The sequence below is a fragment of the Mesocricetus auratus genome, unplaced genomic scaffold, assembly GCF_017639785.1.
Source record: "Mesocricetus auratus isolate SY011 unplaced genomic scaffold, BCM_Maur_2.0 Super-Scaffold_100004, whole genome shotgun sequence".
NCBI lineage: Eukaryota > Metazoa > Chordata > Mammalia > Rodentia > Cricetidae > Mesocricetus > Mesocricetus auratus.
In genome coordinates, this window is record NW_024429189.1 from 27,174,772 (window position 1) to 27,195,125 (window position 20,354).

A 20,354-nucleotide genomic window follows, 5' to 3' on the forward strand; every position below is an offset into this window, starting at 1 on the left:
GACACCCAGAAAAATGAGTCACATAAACATGGCATGCTGTCATCTCTTCTGCCACTACCCTGTACTAGACTGCTTCAAGAGGCTGCTTCACCAGGCCAAAAAGTCAACTCTCCCACTTTGCAGTCATTATGGCTTCTTGATGTCTCCTAAAATACTTCTTGTTATTTTTAGGCCTAACTTTTTTCACAGTTGGACACACATCACAGGCACTCACAGTGCTTGACCAATCATATATACTTTAGTAAGCTACCAACGAAAGTCATCTTACCTCTTGGTTCCCACTTTTGGATTCTGGGGTATGTCTATAGTGTTCATGATTGAATCATGTTTCACAGCCAGCCCTAAGTCAGCTATGGCACAAGTGTCACATTTTTTCACTAAGATATTCTTTGACTTTATATCTCGGTGAGCAATAGCAGGCTTACCTACAAAACAAGAAAAGCATATTCAATTTTTCCCTACTAGAGACAGAAGCTTCTTAATCAAATCACTTGGAACACTTAGCTTGTGTGTCTCCCTGCCAGACGCATCTTGCCCAAGTCCAGCAGAGCATCAGTTTGTCTTGAAGAGACATGTAGTCTCCTAGCCAAACTCCAAGCTAAGTGAGGACAGTTGCTTGCTTAACATTCAAGAAGTTCCAATGTGCAGAGCACCAGGTGAGAACTGTGGACATTAATAGCCATGTTCTCAATAAATGAATCAGGTTACTACTATGTATGATCTACAACAGGGCTAATAAAACACATCTTCAAATTGTACTACTCTAGACTAGCAATTCCCAAATGAGGACAGAGGATCCATGAGGGTCCTTAGAACTACTATATATCTACCTATATGGCTCATGTCACCATTTCTCCACTTAATTTAATCAAAACCATATAAGGGATAAATAAAATAAAGAACATGTGTGAAATGAGCTAAATATTACAATTTTAAAAATGTAGAACAAAACTGCTATTTTCACTACATTGCATTAGGAAAAGTTGCAAAACGTTTGGAAGCTGTTATTCACATTAATATTTAATTGGCTAATTGCAGTTCTTGAAATAAACAGTTTCTAATTTCTCAATGAAGAATTTTAACATGGAATGTATTAATATATATATATATATATATAACCTACATTTAACAAAACTTTGAGGGATTCGATAGTTTTTAAGAGTATAAAGGGGTCGTGAACCTAGTGGCCTGTTTAAACTAATAACTTCCAAGAGTCAGTCTCCTACAGACTCAGTACATTGACTAAGCCAAGGATATTATTTGACCTTCAAGTATTATATTCCAATATTTGGTTTTATCTTTTTGAGACAGTTCCAGCCTAGTATGGAACTCACATGTAACCCAGGATGTCCTCAACCTCATAGGCATTCTTCTGCCTCAGCTTCCTACACACAGCCTCAAATATTATTTCATGGTCATGTTATTCTTTCCCATTGACTTTTAAGTATCAAAAGCAAACATTTATACCACCTGCCATAAGTGAATATATAGCCTTTGCCACCAAAATAAGACCTCTAGATATACAGGCTAGTGGCATAGATGGAGCGAGCCACTGTGGATACAAATACATCATGAATAACATGTATGGTGCTGAGAATATGAGAAAGTTGTTTGCAGCATGACAAGAACCTCCCTTTTGTGAAGTACCTCCATTGTTCCTCTGAGTTTGATGATTGTAAAGAACTAAAATAAAGTCATTACAAAGGCCAGCTTTCTGAAAGGACATACATACCTTGAGTACCAACGATCTCCATGTGTAAGTGAGCCAAACCGCTGGCTATTGAAAGTGCCAGTTTGATCATTCCAGCCACGGTCACTATATTTCTATTCAAATAGTCATATAAGGAGCCCTGTTCATGGTACTCTGATACAAGCCAAAGTTGAGTCCAAGTTCCATTATCTAACGAGAAAACATCATTTGCTGTTGTAAATGTTGAGAAAGAATTAGAGCACTTTTAACAACAAGAGTATTTAAAGTATATTGGTACCATTTATGAACAACAAATTTAATTCTTTCAGCAGCGAAGCTGGACTCAGGGAAGTATAAAATTCTCAATGAGCTATTGAAAATATGGCTATAGAGGAAGCTTCCATGGAAACAGGAAGTTGTGGAAGGTGGTTCTACCAAGTGAGCGACTCTTTCTCTGCTTCCTTTCATCAGTAGTTGCTGGTGACAGTTACCACAGTATATGGGAAACTTTGGAAAGATGCATTGTAAGAGACACTTCTGAGAGGATTATTTGACCTCAGCCTTGTCCTACACTCTTAAGCTTTTAAGAAAGATTAAACCAATAATGACAACAAGAAAAATAACAAATTTACAGCAACTACTGTTACTACCACAAGAATGCTGACATTCTAACAATGTCCATGTTGTTGGCCTTTAAAAATAGGAAGTTATGTATGCCAAACAGTTTTACAGCCAAGTTCTATGATATGATTGCTAGATATTCTCCGATAGTGTACCCATTCAAACAAAAACTAACCCAGCATTTTTAAAGACTTGTAACAGATGAGAAATTAGCCTGATATGTAGCAGTACTTCAACAGTTAGTTGTAGCTTTCTAAACCAAGTGTCTATGACAGTATAGGCAGCCCTGGCCAGTTCTGAGATGGAAAAGCACTCTACGGTGAGCATTTTGCTTAGATGCTTTCCTGCCAGGTGCAGTATGCTCAGGAGCTGGATGCTATCCACCAATTGCATTTTCATAGCCGGCCAGTGAGAAAGCTTCATGACAGACAAAAGGCAGTATACTATAAAGTTCACTAAGACCCACCACACACTGACCTCACGCTCAGACCTGCCCTGCTCTCACCTCCACCTAGCTATGCTCTCTCACAACAAGGTCATTGCTAGACACTTGGCTATGATATAACCTGTGTTACATGAATAAAGAATTTGTGAAGATGAAAGTGATATTAGAAACCATTTGATATCTGTACAAAGTAACTGACAAGTAAGGATATGGCTGAGAGAAGCCAGTTAAACAAAAAGAAGCAGGGGCTGGAGAGATGACTCAGCCAGTAAGAGGTCTGATTGCTCTTCCAGAGCACCCAGCTTCAATTTCCAGCAACCACAAGGCAGCTCACAACTGTCTGTAACTCCAGGTCCAGGTATTCTGACACCCTCATACAAACATCCATGCAGACAAAACGCCAATGCACATAAAGTAAAATTTTAAATACACAGAAAGAGGCAAAAATGAAAGACAACCTCTTTGGTACAGATGCATATGTAAGCCAGTAAACACTGTTATTAAACTAGTTCATTAAGATGGGTAATATGACTGGTCACCAGTGTGCTGATACCAGTGTGCTGGTTAACCTAACCAGGAATAACTCAACTCAAGATTACCAGGGAGAAGTGATTTCTTAACCTTGGGGCAGTGTCTGTTTTTCAAACTCTGGATATAGTGTTAAAACATACGTCCTTAAGAACTTGGAAAGAGGGACTGGAGAGATGGCTTAGCCAGTTAAGAACACTGGCTGCTCTTCCAGAGGAACCGGGTTCAACTCCCAGCATCCACATGGTGGTTCACAATAATGTGTAACTCCAGTTCCGGGGGATCCATTGCCCTCTTCTGTCCTTGCTTGACACTAGGCACAGACATACATGCAGACAAACTACCCAAACACATACAATGATAGTAATAATAATGACAATAATAATAATTAATAATAATTAAAAGAACTCGTGAGGAGCTTTTCCCCTCAGCTCATTTCAGTTTTACTTTCCTTCCTTGCAAACCAGAGCTAAGAAGTATACTTCTGCAATAAGTGCTGGCCTCTATTTTGCCATCCAGTAAATAATAAATAAAATCATGATCATGTTTCTCTTAGACAAAACTAATTTTTTTAATTTCCCAAGCAATAGTAAATATGTAAAGTTCACAGCTACTTTAGTTTAACTTTTCTATTTTGGCTTTTTAATGAGATTATAACTGTGGCTCCATCAAAGTCCTTCCTAGATATGGATTAAAGTTCTAATTTCAAACCTGGCCAGATTGAATTTCTCACTCCTGTCCTCATTTCCCTTTGTTGTCCAGCTTTGTAGGAAGAAGAAAGAGAAGGAGGAAAACCCTCCCTCACTACTATTGTACATGTAACAATATTTTAAGAGTACCGGGGCCTGAGCAGAAACACCGGAGACCTGAGGACTGTGCACAGCGGATCCGGATCCCAGCTCCACAGGATTCAGACCGCCCAGAGACTTCCAGGTTCCAAGTCCCATTCTCCACGTACAGGACAGACAAGGCAAGGGTCCAGCCTACCCAGAGTTTGCTGAGGTCCCGATACTAGGATGGCCTACATCCACACAAGAGGAAAGCCACCAGGGTATTGGACCTGCTCCCACCCACTGGAAAGGAACCATGGGCTCATACCCACCAGGAGAGGAAGAGACTCCTTCTGCATTCAGAGGAAGAAATGATGGGAAGGAGCCAACAACAGAAAAACCAATATGACACCACCAGAAACTAGAGAATCTACACCCACACGACCTGAACAGTCCATTGTGGAAGAAGCAAATGAGAAAGACCTTACAAACAACTTCATGAAAATGATAGAGGCCCTCAAAGAAGATATGAGAAAATCCCTTAAAGACATGGAAGAAAAAAGAAACCAAAAAAAAAACCCCACAAGAAATAGAGGAAAAACAATCCAAGAATTGCAAGAAATGGAAGAAAAGACAACCCAAAAACTTCATCAAATGCAAGAAAGAGAGAAAAAGACAAAGCAAAAATTACAAGAAACAATTCAAACAGTGCAAGGGTTGAAAGCTGAAATAGAGACAATTAAAAAACACAATCTGAAGGAATGCTGGAAATAGAAAAGCTGGGCAAATGGTCAGGCACTACAAATACAAGCATAACCAACAGAATACAAGAGATGGAAGACAGAATCTCAGGTGTTGAAGATACACTAGGGAAAATAGATTCATCAACCAAAGAAAATCTTAAGTCCAACAAATCCCTAACACAAAATATCCAGGAAATATGGGATACCGTGAAAATACCAAACCTAAGAATAATAGGTATAGAAGAAGGTGAAGAAATCCACCTCAAAGGGGCAGAAAACATATTCACCAAAATCATAGAAGAAATTTTTCCCAAGTTAAAGAAAGACATGCCAATGGAAGTACAAGAAGCCTACAAAACACCAAATAGAGTGGGTCACAAAAGAAAATCCCCTTGCCACATAATAGTAAAAACCCCAAACATACAGAATAAACAAAGAATATTAAGAGCAACAAAGGAAAAAGACCAAGTAACATACAAAGGCAAGCCTATCAGAATCACACCTGACTTCTCCATAGAAACTCTGAAAGCCAGAAAGTCCTGGATAGATATTCTACCAACACTAAGAGACCATGAATGCCAGCACAGACTGCTATACTCAGCAAAGCTTTCAATCACTATGGATGGAGAAAACAAGATATTCCATGACAAATCCAAATTTAAACAATACGTATCCACTAGCCCAACCCTACAAAAAGTTCTGGAAGGAAAACCACAACGCAAGGGAGTTAACTACAACCAGAAAAACATAGGCAATAGATAATCCCACCAACCAACAGCCAAAAGAAAAGAGGTGGAAATCCACATATAATTCCACCGCCATCAGTTATTCCAAAACAAATAAGAATGAGCAATCAATGGTCATTAATATCCCTCAGTATTAATGGTCTTAACTCGCCCATAAAGAGACAGAGGCTAACAGAATGGATTCGAGGACAGAACCCACCCTTCTGCAGCATACAAGAAACACAACTCAGTCTCAAAGACAGACATTGCTTCAGAGTTAACGGTTGGGAAAAGGTTTTCCAATCAAACAGATCCAAGAAACAAGTAGGGGTAACAATCCTAATATCTGACAAATTAGATTGTAAAATAAAATCAATCAAAAAGATGAGGGAGGGCACTTCATACTCATCACAGGAGAAACCCACCAAGATGAAGTTTCATTTTTGAACATCTATGTCCCAAATACAAAGGCACCCACGTTCATAAAAGAAACATTACTAAAACTCAAATCACATACAAAGCCCCACACAGTTATAGAGGAAGATTTCACCACCCCACTCTCACCTCTAGACAGGACTACCAGACAGAAACTTAACAAAGAAGCAAAGGAACTAACAGAAGTTATGACCCAATTGGGATTAACAGATATCTATAGAAAATTCCACCCAAATAAAAAAGAATATAACTTCTTCACAGCGTCACATGAAACCTTCTCAAAAATCAACCACATACTTGGCAACATATCAAACCTCAACAGATTAAAAAAATTGGAATAACTCCATGCACCTTATCAGACCACCATGGGTTAAAATTAGAATTCAGCAACAACACAAATTGCAGAAACCCTACAAACTTATGGAAGTTGAATAATGCACAATTGCACCATTCCTGGGTCAAAGAAGAAATAAAAAATGAATTAAAGACTTCCTAGAATTCAATGAGAATGAGGACACAACATACCCAAACTTATGGGACACTTTGAAAGCAGTGCTACAAGGGAAAGTCATAGCACTAAGTGCCCACATGAAGAAACTGGAGAATAGTTACACTAGAGAATTAACAGCACAACTGAAAGCTCTAGAACACAAAGAAGCAAATTCACCCAGGAGGAGCAGATGTCAGGAAATAATCAAATTGAGAGTTGAAATAAATAAAGCAGAAACTAGGAAAACAATACAAAAAAATCAATGTAACAAGGATTTGGTTCTTTGAGAAAATCAACAAGATAGACAAAACTTTATCCAAACTTACCAAACGACATAATGTGAACATGAAAATTTACAAAATCAGAAATGAAAGGGGGACATAACAACCCGACACTGATGAAATCCAGAGAATCATCAGGTCATACTTTGAAAAGCTGTACACCACACAATTTGAAAATCTAAAGTAAATGGACAATTTTCTGGATAGATATCACTTGCCAAAATGAAATCAAGGACAGATAAGCAGTCAGCAAAAGTCACCCAACCACAAAAAGCCCAGGGCCAGATGGCCTCAGTGCTGAATTCTACCAGAAATTAAAAGAATACCTTATACCAATTCTCAAAGTATTACACACAATAGAAGCAGAAGGGTCTTTGCCAAACACTTTCTATGAGGCTTCAATAACCTTGATACCCAAGACACACAAAGACACAACTAAGAAAGAGAACCTCAGACAAATATCCCTCATGAAAATTGATGCAAAAATACTCAATAAAATACTGGCAAATCAAATCCAAGAACACATCAGAAAACTCATCCACCCGGATCAAGTAGGCTTCATTCCAGGTATGCAAGGATGGTTCAACATGTGAAAATCCATCAATGTTATCCACCATATAAACAAGCTGAGAAATAAAAATCACATGATCATCTCACTGGATGCTGAAAAAGCCTTTGACAAAATCCAAAACCCCTTCATATTAAGGTCTTGGGAAGATCTGGGATAACAGGAACTTACCTCAACATAATAAAAGATATATACATCAAACCAACAGCCAACATCAAAATAAATGGACAGAAACTCAATGCAATTCCATTAAAATCAGGAACAAGACTAGGCTGTCCACTCTCTCCATACCTCTTCAATATTGTACTTGAAGTTCTAGCTAGAGCAATATGACAATAAAAGGAGATCAAGGGGATAAAATTAGAAAAGAAGAGGTCAAACTTTCACTATTTGCAGATGATATGATAGTTTCCATAAGTGACCCAAAAAACTCTACCAGGGAACTCCTGCAGCTGATATATACTTTCAGCAAAGTGGCAGGATACAAGATCAACTCAAGATAATCAGTAGCCCTCCTATATACAGACGATAAAATGACTGAGAAAGAAATCAGAGAAACATCGCCCTTTACAATTGCCACAAACAACATAAAATACCTTGGGGGTAATGCTAACCAAACAATTAAAAAATCTGTATAGCAAGAACTTTGAGTCATTAAAGAAAGAAAATAAAGAAGACACCAGAATGTGGAAATATCTCCCATGCTCGTGGATAGGATCAACATAGTAAAAATGGCAATCTTACCGAAAACAACACATAGATTTAACACAATCCCCTTTAAAATCCCAGCACAATTCTTCACAGAACTTGAAAGAACAATAATCAACTTTGTATGTAAAAACAAAACATCCAGGATAGCCAAACCAAACTTTTTCAACAAAGCAACATCTGGAGGCATCACCATCCCTGACCTGACTTCAAGCTCTATTATAGAGCTATATTCCTAAAAACAGCTTGGTATTGGCACAAAAACAGACAGGTAGATCAATGAATCGAATTGAACACCCTGATATTAACCCATACATGTATGAAGCTCTGATTTTCAACAAAGAATCTAAAAATATACAATGGAAAAAAGAAAGCATCTCCAACAAATGGTGCTGGCATAACTGGATGCTAGCATGTAGAAGAATGCGGATAGATCCATATCTATTGCCATGCAGCACAAAACTTAAGTCCAAATGGATCAAAGACATAAATGCAGCCACACTGACCTTCTTAGAAGAGAAGTTAGGTAGTACCCTGGAACAAATTGGTACAGGAGAATGCTTCCTAAACATAACACCAGTAGCACAAACACTGTGATCAACAATTAATGAATGGGACCTCCTGAAACTGAGAAGCTTCTGTAAGGCAAAGGACACAGTCAGCAAGACAAAAAGGCACTCCACAGATTGGGAAAAGATATTCACTAACTCCACATCTGACAGAGGGCTGATCTACAAAATTTACAAAGAACTCAAGAAGCAAGTCTTCAAAACGCCAAAGGATCCAATCAAAAAGTGGGGGACTGAACTAAATAAAGAATTCTCCATAGAGGAGTCTAATATGGCTGAGAGACACTTGAGAAAGTGCTCAACATCTCTAGCCATCCGGAAATGCAAATCAAAACAACTCTGAGATACCATCTCACTCCTGTCAGAATGGCTAAAATAAAAAACTCCAAGGACAGTTTATGTTGGAGAGAATGTGGAGAAAGGAGAACACTTCTCCACTGATGGTGGGAGTGCCGACTTGTACAGCCACTTTGGAAATCAGTTTTGTAGTTGCTCAGGAAAATGGGAATCAGTCTACCACAAGAGCCAGCATTTCCACTCTTAGGCATATACCCAAAAGATGCCCATTCATACAACAAGGATGTCTGTTCCACTGTGTTCATAGCAGCATTATTTGTAATAGCCAGAACCTGGAAGCAACCTAGATGCCCCTCAACTGAAGAGTGAAAAGAGAAAATGTGGCACATTTTCACAATGGAATACTATTCAGAGGACAAAAAACAATGGAATCTTGAAATTTACAGGCAAATGGATGGTACTAAAGGAAACCATCCTGAGTGAGGTAACCCAGTCACAAAAAGAGAAACATGGTATGTATTTACTCATTTATGGATTTTAGACATGTATTAGGGGAGTGCCAGCATACAGTTCCACTGCCAGAGAGTCTAGAAACAGAACCTTCATCCAGCAACTGATGAGAGCAGAGGCAGATAACCACAGACAAACACTGAACTGAACTAGAATCCAGTGTCAGAAAGGGAGAACTGATGGGCAAAGGAGTTAAGACTGTGCTGGTTTAACCCACAGAAACAGTTGACCTGAACAAGGGGGAGCTCTTGGACCCTAGATTGATGGCTGTGTGGAAAGAGTGGGACTGACCCAGGCCCCCTGAATGTGGGCATCAGTGAGGAGGCCAAGGTAATCTATGGGGCCTTGGATAGTATTTATCCCTGGCATACAAATAGACTTTGAGTGCCCATGCCACAATATGGGAGGCTCTCTCAGCCGGGACTCTTTGGGGAGGGCCTAGGCCCTGCCCTGGATGAAATGACAGTTACTGGAGATCCACCATGGAGGGCCTCACCCTCCTTGGTGATTAGAGTGGAGATTGGGTGGGGGACTGGGAGACCTGGTGGTGAGGGCAGGGTAGGATGGGAGGGAGAGTGAGCTGGGATTGACATGTGAAACAAGATTTTTATAACCTAAATAAAAAATAATAATAATTAAAAAAAAGAGTACTGACTTTACCAGATAGATGATCCCCTTTGTTCCAGGACACTAAAACAACTTACAATTACTCATCTGTCAGTGTTAAACTTCAAATTCTGAGGCATGGCCAAGTTAACAAAGATATAAAATGCCACTAACAATCTCTTGCCCCATTCTCAAAGTTCAGAAGTGACATGCACACAAAGCATGTGATATAGATCCCTCCCCAGCTGATGAACAACAGTCATTCAAAATTCTAATGTCATCCCACTGCCAGCACACCCAAATGTCCCTTCACAGTCCAAAATGCCTCTAGATGTTTCTATGACCCAGGGTGAGTAAGGACAAGAAACTAGGCTAGTAGGTTTTCTGAGGACTGACTCCAGTTGCAGATGGCTGGTTCCTGCCCAGTACCAGTTAGCTGATATCTTAAACATTAGTTTTACCACGTTATCCTGACTCCACTCTAACCATCGGCTACTGCCCTTCCCTGCTTAGTTATGGGCATTTACTTGTGGGAAAGACAAGGGAAATTTTGTATGTGCTTTCAGGAGACAAAGGGATGACTCTCATCTGTCTTACAAGCAAGCTGCCATTTTTTTCTCACCTACCTTGGTGAAAGCGACCTTACCTTTGTTGTCAGCTGCAATGAAGCCAAGGATGTTCTCGTGTCTCAGCATCACTGTCTGATAAATCTCTGCCTCACGAAACCAAGATCGTTCATCTCTGGAGGAGAATATTTTCACGGCCACATCTTCCCCACACCATCTTCCATGCCACACTTCCCCAAATCGACCTTTTCCTACTATTTCTTGTAGTACAATAGTCCTCGCGATTGTTCTTTGAACCAGAAGAGGCAGACCTAGTCAAGCGAGAGGCAGACTGGTGATGAAAAGGGAAAGTCACAATGATGGCCACTTAAGCATATTAGTAACTTCACTAAACTTGAAGAAATAAGCATCATTGCCATAAAACTTTAATGCCAAGGCATGACCTATAAAATTTCCTAAACTGTTAATTTCGCTTCTCTCATTCACAAACAAGCTTCTGAGCACAGCCTGCTGCTACAGATATCTGGTTTGTAAGAACTGGGGCAAATGCCCTGAAATTCCCATAAAGCCAGTCCGATTACTAAGGACTCAAAGGAAAACATCCATGGCTAACATCTAAAATAAAATGCATAGCTCCTGTGTACTACTGTGAAAGGAAAAGAATTCTTCGTGGATTTTTTCAAAATAAAATTAAAATGTGCATGAAAGGAATCAAATTTAATGACGAATAAGATAAGCATGTTACACTAAGAATATGTTGTTTGTGAAATAAATAAATTCAAGGAAAACATGTTCTACAGATAGGTGTGATGCTCATAACTTTTTGTTGTGTTTTTTAAGACAGGGTCTTACTATTTATTCCTGGCTGTCCTGGAACTCACTACATGGACTGCTGGCTTCACACTCACAGAGAGCTGCCTGCCTCTGCCTCTCAAGTGTTGGGAATAAAGATGCACACCATCATGCCCAGAGTGGTTGTAATTTTTAAAATAGTAACTCTACTTCTTAAATTGCATCCTGTAGAATTAAGTCAAAATGTAGAGAATATGTGTACAAAATATTGAAGACAATGTTGTCATTAATATTAAACAAAAAGGAAGCCCTTCAAGTAAGAAGACATTTGTGAAACATGGTGCAGAAGATACACAAGCACAGGTGAGAAAAGACCTGGGTTCCAGTTTCAGCTACAGTATCTAATCACCACGGTCAGGGAACTTAACTTCTGTGAGCGTTAGCACCACGCTCCGGGAAACTGAACAGTACAAGAGTCAATGAGGAGGCTAAGCATCTTGCACTGTACCTGACATAATGCATGATCAGCGATGGTTACCCTCAATCTTACAGCAACCTCAGCATGGATCACATAAGATTAACACTGACGCTGCTGCTAATAAAGTATATTACAGGGACACCGGAATCTACTCTGCTACAGTGTTAAATGAAAGCAGCATAGTAAATTCTACCTATATTGTGTTTGCAGATTTTCAAACTGCACGTAGAAGACTCTGAACCACATAGTAGAATCAGAGTGAGTTATAATTTTCTTCCTTTTTAGTTTGCTGTATTTTCAACACAGGGTCCATGAGAAGGTTTTTCTTATTCCTGTAATTGTATTGTTAGAAAGCAAACAGTTAAAGAGGCTACAAGAAGAATGTGTTCTAGCAAGTCAGCTTGGTTACTGCACTGTCCTCAGGCGGCTAGAGAAAATAATGCCCATGTGGCTCATTGGGGGTATTGTCCCCTGATCTAAGAATGAGCCAGTGTTTACACAGATGTTCTCATCTCCAGGAGAACCACCCACAATGGTAAATAGGCACAGACTATAAATTCACTGGTATGAGCCTCAACAATTAGTCACCAAGCCCCACAGTCCGAAAGTTCTTTTGGAACCATCTGGTTCAACCTCATCATTTATCGATGAGAAAATTAGAGCCTGACAGTAATCAGACTTGAAGAGAGTCTGCTGCTGCTGGTGGCGGACCCAGAATGCTTTGTCCCTCATAGGAGGGCAGACCTGTGTTCCTCTCTGCGTGAAGGAAAACATCCAGCAATGAATAGCCAGGGTTATTTTTGTAGGCTTCAGTCAATGTTTATGGCACAAAGTGACACTAACAATTATTAAGTCAAATCTCAGCATCTCCCTTCCCACATCATCACTGACAAGAGAGAAAGAGAGAGAGAAATCAGCAAGAGAGTGTTTTCACGCTGCAGTTGATGTGTCACCCAATTGGTGGACAAAGAACATCACATCATTTAAGGGGACCAGCGGGGTGAGCTGGGGGACACACTGCTTCGGTTGCTTCAATACCTTCCAAAGCAAATAGCAAAATGAGTCTGGGTAGTTTTTGTGTTACACAGCTTCAAGCTCCATTTGAACAGAAACTTTGCCTCTTGCCATGAGTTCATTTTAATCTTTTCACCAGGGATTATAGAAGCTGATGTCTGGCTCGTGTCACCATCTGTCAGAATGTTATACCGTAAGACAAAGAAGCAGGCTTCCTACTTCCGTGAAAGGCGCCTGAGACAAAGCCCACTCTCAAGCACAGTCCAATAAAACAACATTTATTTCCACTTTGTAGGCTCTCCATCTCTTTGAAATTTGTCCCTGACCTGGTCAGGGATAAGCTTCATAATCAGGGTTTTTCAATATCTGAAAAAGCTGCCTCAGATTCAAGGTCACCAACCAATTGAGAAAGGCAGAAAGGAAGCAGGCTGGTCCAGTGTCTTCCTTATGGGCAAGCTATTGTGGCAGAAGCCTTGCCGAAGGAAAGCCTGCTCTCTGATGATTAAAGGCATGTGCTTTTAGCTAGGGGTCACCGCCAAACAAACTGGCTTTACGGAGACAAAATGCCCAAAACTAGCTCCAATTTTTCTCTAAAGAAAGGTATCCATGAGCAGTGCCTGGTGATGCAGACCTGTGTTCTCAACTCTTTGGAATGCTGAGGCAGGGCTAGTGACACATTGTCACCACCACTTTTACCCCCACATACACAAAGCCTAGGGATGTAGCTCGGAGAAAGAACACTTGCCCAGCACGTGCTGTGTGAAGCCCTGGGTCCAATCTTCACTGCAAAAACAAAAAGAAATTATCTGGGCTTAGGCATGTGTTCCTCTCCTTCCATAAAATGTCTGAGTATACTCTGCCCAGAAGCCGACAGAGTCACACTCATGCTTGAAGATACACCTTTAAAAACATTTAATGGGAAATGTTCTCTATCTTTCATTGTAACATGCATAATACATATAAATGTAATACAATCCAATGAGTCCATTTGGCGTTGGTCTAAGCATGGGGCCCCATGAGATTTTGGGCTCCATGAGATTTTCCCTTCCACATAAGCAAGTTTATTGGTGCTGTCCTTATTCAGATCTTGCTCAGGCAGCCATATAGTTGAGGTATCATGGATGAAATTCCCCTGCCATTTCTAGCAGACACAATCTCTTATAAGACTTCTTGGTCCTCTGTCTCTCACAGTCTTCCCACTCCATCTTCTGTGATGCTCCCTGAACCTTAGGTGTAGGAGTTGTGTTGTAGATGTATGCCTTGAGGCTGAGCACCCTGGGATCAGGAGTTCTATGAGTTTTGAATAATTGTGACTCTCTGTAATGGTATTCATATGCTGAAAAAAATGTTTCCTTGATGAGGGATGAGAGCTACAGGTCAAAATTTTGGGTTTCATGTTCAGCTCATGACTCCGTGTGTGTGTGTGTGTGTGTGTGTGTGTGTGTGTGTGTGTGTGTGTAAAAATCTAGTCACATTTTTTGTTTATATATGGGGGAGAGCACTATAAGGGAGGTGTGACCAAAGAGCAACCCATAGAGGTTGACTCTCTCCTTCTATCATGTGGGTCCTTGGAAATGAACTCAGGTATTCAGGCTTGGTGGAAAGCACATTTATGCTGTGAATCATCTTGCTAGCTCATTACTCCTTTCTTAAATTAGATATCTAATCTCTTGCATGGAAGAGAAATCCTTGGTCAAATTCAGTACACTCAAAGAGTAGGGAAATATACAAACACCATGACCAAAAACACCATGGGGGAAGAAAGGATTTATTTGGCTTATACATCATTGTATTATACAATACATCACTGAAGGAAGTCAGGGCAGAAACTCAAAGAAGGAAACCAGAGACAGGAATTATGAAGAAACACTGCTTGCAGGGTAGCTCCCTGGGCCGTTCTCATCAAGTTTTCTTGTACAGTTGAAGATCATCTGCCCAGAGATGGTACAACCTACAGTGGACTGTGCCATCCTACATCAATTAGCAATCAAGATAATTTCCCCATGAACTTACCCACAGGCCAACCTGACCCAAGAAATTGCCCACCTGAGACTTCTCCTTCCAGAGGTCTATAGGTTGTGTTAAGTGGACAATGAAAACTAAGCAGAACATGACTTAGTATCATCAATTGAATGAAAATGCTTCTGTGGGTAATAAAGGTTCTTCAGTCCTTTGAAAATGATCAAGAAGTGTGTTTCTAGAAATTAAGATTAAATCAGAATCCTTTGTGTGCAGAATGTTGGCAGGTCTCAAAATTTTGGAGTACAGTAGGTCTCAACATATAATATCCGAAGAAACAGAGTTTATGTACTGAGGAATATTGTTTTAAGATAAAAATGTGAGCCTTCTATACAGCGACATAATTTGGATTCCAGCTTTATATGCTTTGCAATGGCAAGATTTTTCTCTCTTGGTTTCCTTTGTTAAAACATCCCACTTGACATTACAGTGACAGCTTGGACCATTAGACTCTTCTGATAAGCAAAATTTTGCTCCTTTCTGATGCATTCAGAGTGCTGCTTGATTGATATAAGTGCCCATATGAACGTGATGTTGTTTCCTCACCTGCTCTATTAACTGTGTTTGTCTGGATGTTACACCCACCAGCAGGAGAGTTCCTCAAAGTCTTGTGGTTTTTTGTTTGTTTGTTTCCTTGTATTTCATTTTTTTTCAAAGCAGATTTTGCTACGTAGTTCAGATTGGTGTCTAGCTTGGGAGGCTCCAACTATAGCATTCCTAATACTGAGATTACAGACAAGTACCAGCATCTATCCCCTTCTGGAATAATGGCATTAATTATCCTTCTCAAGCAAGGAGAGATGTAGGAGCTTCAGAAATGACTTTGTTTGGGTGTCCTCTTCATCATATTCCTGTAAAGCCAAGGGTCAAGGCTTTCTAGAAATTCAGATGGGCAGAGAAGAGGTCTTGTAACTGCAGAAAAATCCTGCCCTTCCCTACTCCCCACAGTGTTTTGTGCTATGAAAAAGAACCTTTTATTCCATGATGCAGTCTGACCCTTGGAATTCCTTCATCAGCAGTCTGAATCCGTTAAAGAAGAAAATGTAACATTGTGGTAACAGTGAATAGATAACCTTGAGCTGCAGGAGCCAGCTAGGAATACTGTGAGCTTCCTTTGCATTCCCATTTCTGGGCTTCCAGAACATCATGTTGAATTAATTACAGGGCAGCAACTTCTTAACTTTCAAAGCACATCCCGGGAATGGAGGATGCCTACAGATCCAGAAGGCCTTGGTGACCACAAACATTCACAAGGAACACTGCTTTGTTAACTAACATATTTCCCCATATCTCATGGACTCAAACCCAACACCCATAAGTGCTCTGTTTCTATTAAACAGCCAAAGAAAGCAGCAGTGATGGCTTTGACCATAATGGGAGGTATTAGTATTCAGGCATCTTTATTGTTCTGTCCTTGGAGTTCTGACAGGATATGCCCTCAGTTATAGGCACTATAGAATATGCCACCTGTTCCCTTTTAAAGGGGCCCTGCCCACCTTCCATCCTTTTCTCTTTCTTGTTCTCTGCCTGCCTGCCTGCCTCTCTCTCTCTCTCTCTCTCTCTCTCTCTCTCTCTCTCTCTCTCTCTCTCTCTCTCTCTCTCCCTCCCTCCCTCCAGTCTCCCTCTCCCTCCCTCTCTCTTTCTCCTTCTCTGTTTGTCTCTCTGCCCCCCCCACCGCCACCTCTCTCTTCTCCTCTGCCTCTCCTATCCCAAAAAGCTTGTCTCCTCTCTCCCCTCCCTCCTTTTTCCATTTCCTTTCCTCTAATAAAAACCTCTCCATATGAGCTCTGTCAAATAGTATCTCTCTCACACACACCACTTTTTAAATTACAACAGGAGGAGGTAAAGGATAAATGAAAGCCAAAACAAATAAACGAAAATCAAATCCCAAGGTATGTATATATATATATAAACAAATCGGATCTCAGAAATCTTTGGACCTCTGAGAAGACTCTATCATGAAAATCCTTTTTTAAGTAGGATTTTTAAAAAATCATTCATACAATGTATTTTGATCTTGTTCTCTCCTACTCCAACTCTTCCCCACACAACTCCATGTCCCCACCTCTGTGTGTGTGTGTGTGTGTGTGTGTGTGTGTGTGTGTGTGTGTGTGTGTGTGTATTCGAGCATGGGTGCATATCTATCTGTCTCTTTAAAAAGAGAAGAGGATGGGGAAATTGGATGTAGTGTTATAAAGAGATAAAGGAGAAACTAAAACAAGATTAAATGTGGGGAAGGAACAGGAAAAGGAGGGAATGTGGGGGGGGTACAACCAATCCTAAAAACGTTTTGTAAAACTATATGAAGACCTGCTATTTTAGATGATGCGCTTGTAATCCTTAAAGAGATTTCTGTTCATGAGTTTATTTATTATGTACCTCATTGAGCACTTTAGTTGATGAGTTCACTGGACACTTTTATCAAAAAGATTGTTCATTTATTTTTAAACAAGAGCTTGCTTACTGAAAACACACACATACCAGAGCCTGAACCTGAGGCAGTGGCATCATAAATCAGATCTTTGAGTGTTTTTCCCGCGTTTACCAGGCTGTACTCTGCCAGAGGTTCCTCCACGTTGTGTCTCTTGGTCTTTCTGTGTGTGCACTGGCGGTCCTGGCATGCCCATATTGTCAGCATGGCAGCTATGGACAGGAGGCAAACAGGCACAGTGATAACAACAGTCAGCTCCGTGGGGCCAAGTCTTGGGGCACTGGGCGATACTGCAGTTTAAAAATAAAGGAAAGAAAGAAAGTCATAAATCAACTCATGTAAAATGTTTTTGACATTATATTTTTTATAATTTTGTTAGAATTTGTTTGCATTGAGGACTTGAGAGTTTTGTAATAGTTCTAAAACCAAAGACTATTTTATTTAATTTTTGAGGCAGGGTCTCATGTAGCACAAATTAGTCTGAAACTGTGTAGTTGAAGATAACCTTGGGCTGTTGATCATCCAGTTTCCACCTCAGGATGGAATTTTAGGCCTGTGCCACAAGCATAATGGGACACTTGTATGAAATTTCACAACAAAGGCCATTCATTTCTTTGTATGTAAGTTGAAAAAATTAGTTTAAAAGTACTAACATTAAAAAATATTGTGGAACGGGTGGTGGTGTGCATGCCTTTAATCCCAGCACTCGGGAGGCAGAGGTAGGATAGGCAGATCTTTGTTGAGTTCCAGGTCAACCTGGTCTAGCAAATGAGTTCCAACACAGCCAGTCAATAGTGTTACACACAGAAACTCTGTCTCAAAAAAACCACTATATATTATATATATAATATATATATATATATATATATATATATATATAATTCCAAGTGCAGTCACCACAATTCCTCACCTATAATATGCAGGCATAAAAGTGTGGATTTAAGTTCGTTGGCAAAGGTGAATGCAGCTACTACAATGACAATAGGAGACAAGGGTAGAATTATGAAAAGCATATGCTTTGCAGAGCTTTAAAACCCCCCAAGACTCTCACTCTCACCCTGAACTCTTGGGGAAGGGTCTAGGCCCTGCCCTATATGAAATGACAGACTATGGACACCCCCATGGAGGGCCTCACCCTCCCTGGGGGAATGAGGGGATAACGGGGGGGGATGGGGGAGGGCACGGGAGGAGGGGAGGGAAAGGGAGAGGGACTTGTGAAGCAACCTTGTTTCTTATCTAAATTTAAAATGGAAAATAAAAAAATATTAATTAAAAAAAACTGAAAAAAAAACCCCAAGATATTTGATACTTTCATTTTTACTGTTTTCTCCTTGTTCTTCAGCAGTCCTATCCTTACAGCAAATCCATCCATCCATTCATTCATTCCACAAATAATCATCCGGCTCTTGGAACATGCTGCTATTATTCCAGGTGGTGGAAATAAAATGGTGAGTGAAGAGCCCAATCCCCGCCCTCGGAGCACAGGAATTCTCATAGATCCAGACGGCTGAGCAGAGGGCTGTAGAGCACGAGCAGATGAGGGCTTAAGTGCTACAAGGATGAATCATCAGAGAGGACATCCTGATGGCAAGATGTCACTTTCGACTGAGTGGTCCTAGAAAGCCTCGCCGGGCAAGTGCCATGGAAGCAATGAAACAGAACAATAGTGAATGGCAGGCAGGGGTGCATGGTGCCAGCATGGCCGCAAAACCAGTGCAAGGAGCCCAGATGTGGGCACCTATTTGATTTGTTCGGAAACATGTCTAGACTGCAGGAAACAAGGAAGAGACAGGAAGTGGGATCAATTAGGGGAAATCGCTTGTGGTGTGTTCCAGGCTAAGGGAAAGAGTAGAGGTTTTGTTTGGCACAGAAGCTGTTGGGGGTTCTAAGATATGTTCGAACTTTTATTCTGAGTGGCCACTGTGTCAGTAGACAGTGGGAGCAAGAAGAATGAAAACGGAGAGCGGCAAGAAGCCTGGGTTAACAAGCCTGGTGGAAAGCAACCATCTCAGCTAACACTACCACCAAAAAGTACTTTTATTAAGCTGGGTCCAGAGGAATGAACCTGGACTCCCAGACACAGTAGGATGGAAAACGCAAGGCCAGCATCGGCTACATAATTTAATCATCTCACAATGACAGACACTTTCTGTAGTTAAACAGTTAACTGGTGTGTTGTTTGCTTCCTTTTGGCTCATCGAAGGTTTTACAGTCATGTCTCATTCCCAGCAGTGCTTATTTCTGTTATTTTGCTCTTTGAAAGTTTTATTTATGTATATTTATATGTATGTGTGTATGTGCCTGTTTGTCTGTATGCACACCATATGCATTCAAGTGCCTGTGGAGGTCAGAAAAGGGAGTAGGAACACCATTTACTGGAGCTACAGACAGTTGTGAACTGTCCAGTGTGGCTGCTGGGATCTGAACCCAGGTACTCCACAAAAGCAGTACACACTCTTAACCACTGATCTACTGCTCCATCCCTTGACTTTAGTTTTTAATAAGCCTTGAGTTGTATTTGACAGATTGCTGCAACAGAATTTAGACGATTTGAGTTCTCAAACATCAAGAAGATTATCCCAAGTCGTACTTGGCTGTGGGTCTCCTCCCTCTTGTGCAGAACTGTGTGCTAACTGCACCCTACACACACAGATTTGGCTCCATCCTTGCTAGGAAATGTACAGACCATCCACTGAGGGCATAGCTGCCAGTCAGCTAACAGTGAGTAAAGGACTCTGAAGCACAGGCCAGACCCTTCTGCTTCCATGGTGAACTGTAACTGGCCACCACATACCTTGTGGATTTCTAGACTCCTCTGGCATCATTAGCAGTTACACTGGTAGGTGGAGAGCGCTAGGCCTGGAGTATTCTTCAACGCATGCTAAAAGTGTTCTCACACAACTTGGCTTTAGAAATCCTTAACCAAGTCCTTGTGACTTTTGAAGTCTGCTGTTGTAAAAGAACACTTCTGTCCATTCTACAATGATCATTCTATTTTCTCGTATCTCACAAAAGATCTGAGGTGTTCAAAAAAAATCTACCGAGTGTATTCATCTGCTCAACTAGGT

General features: G+C 40.6%; 1 protein-coding gene across 1 annotated transcript in view; it reads right to left on the minus strand.

The window, feature by feature from the left end:
* Window positions 1–20,354, minus strand: part of Acvr1c (activin A receptor type 1C) — a 90,154-nt gene that overhangs the window by 15,451 nt on the left and 54,349 nt on the right. The window contains exons 3-6 of the mRNA XM_005068984.4: window positions 17,337–17,576; window positions 10,633–10,863; window positions 1,733–1,900; window positions 269–425 (exon numbers count right to left, since the gene is read on the minus strand). Of these exons, the coding sequence (XP_005069041.1) occupies window positions 269–425; window positions 1,733–1,900; window positions 10,633–10,863; window positions 17,337–17,576 (796 nt within the window). The remainder of the gene's footprint in view (window positions 1–268; window positions 426–1,732; window positions 1,901–10,632; window positions 10,864–17,336; window positions 17,577–20,354) is intronic.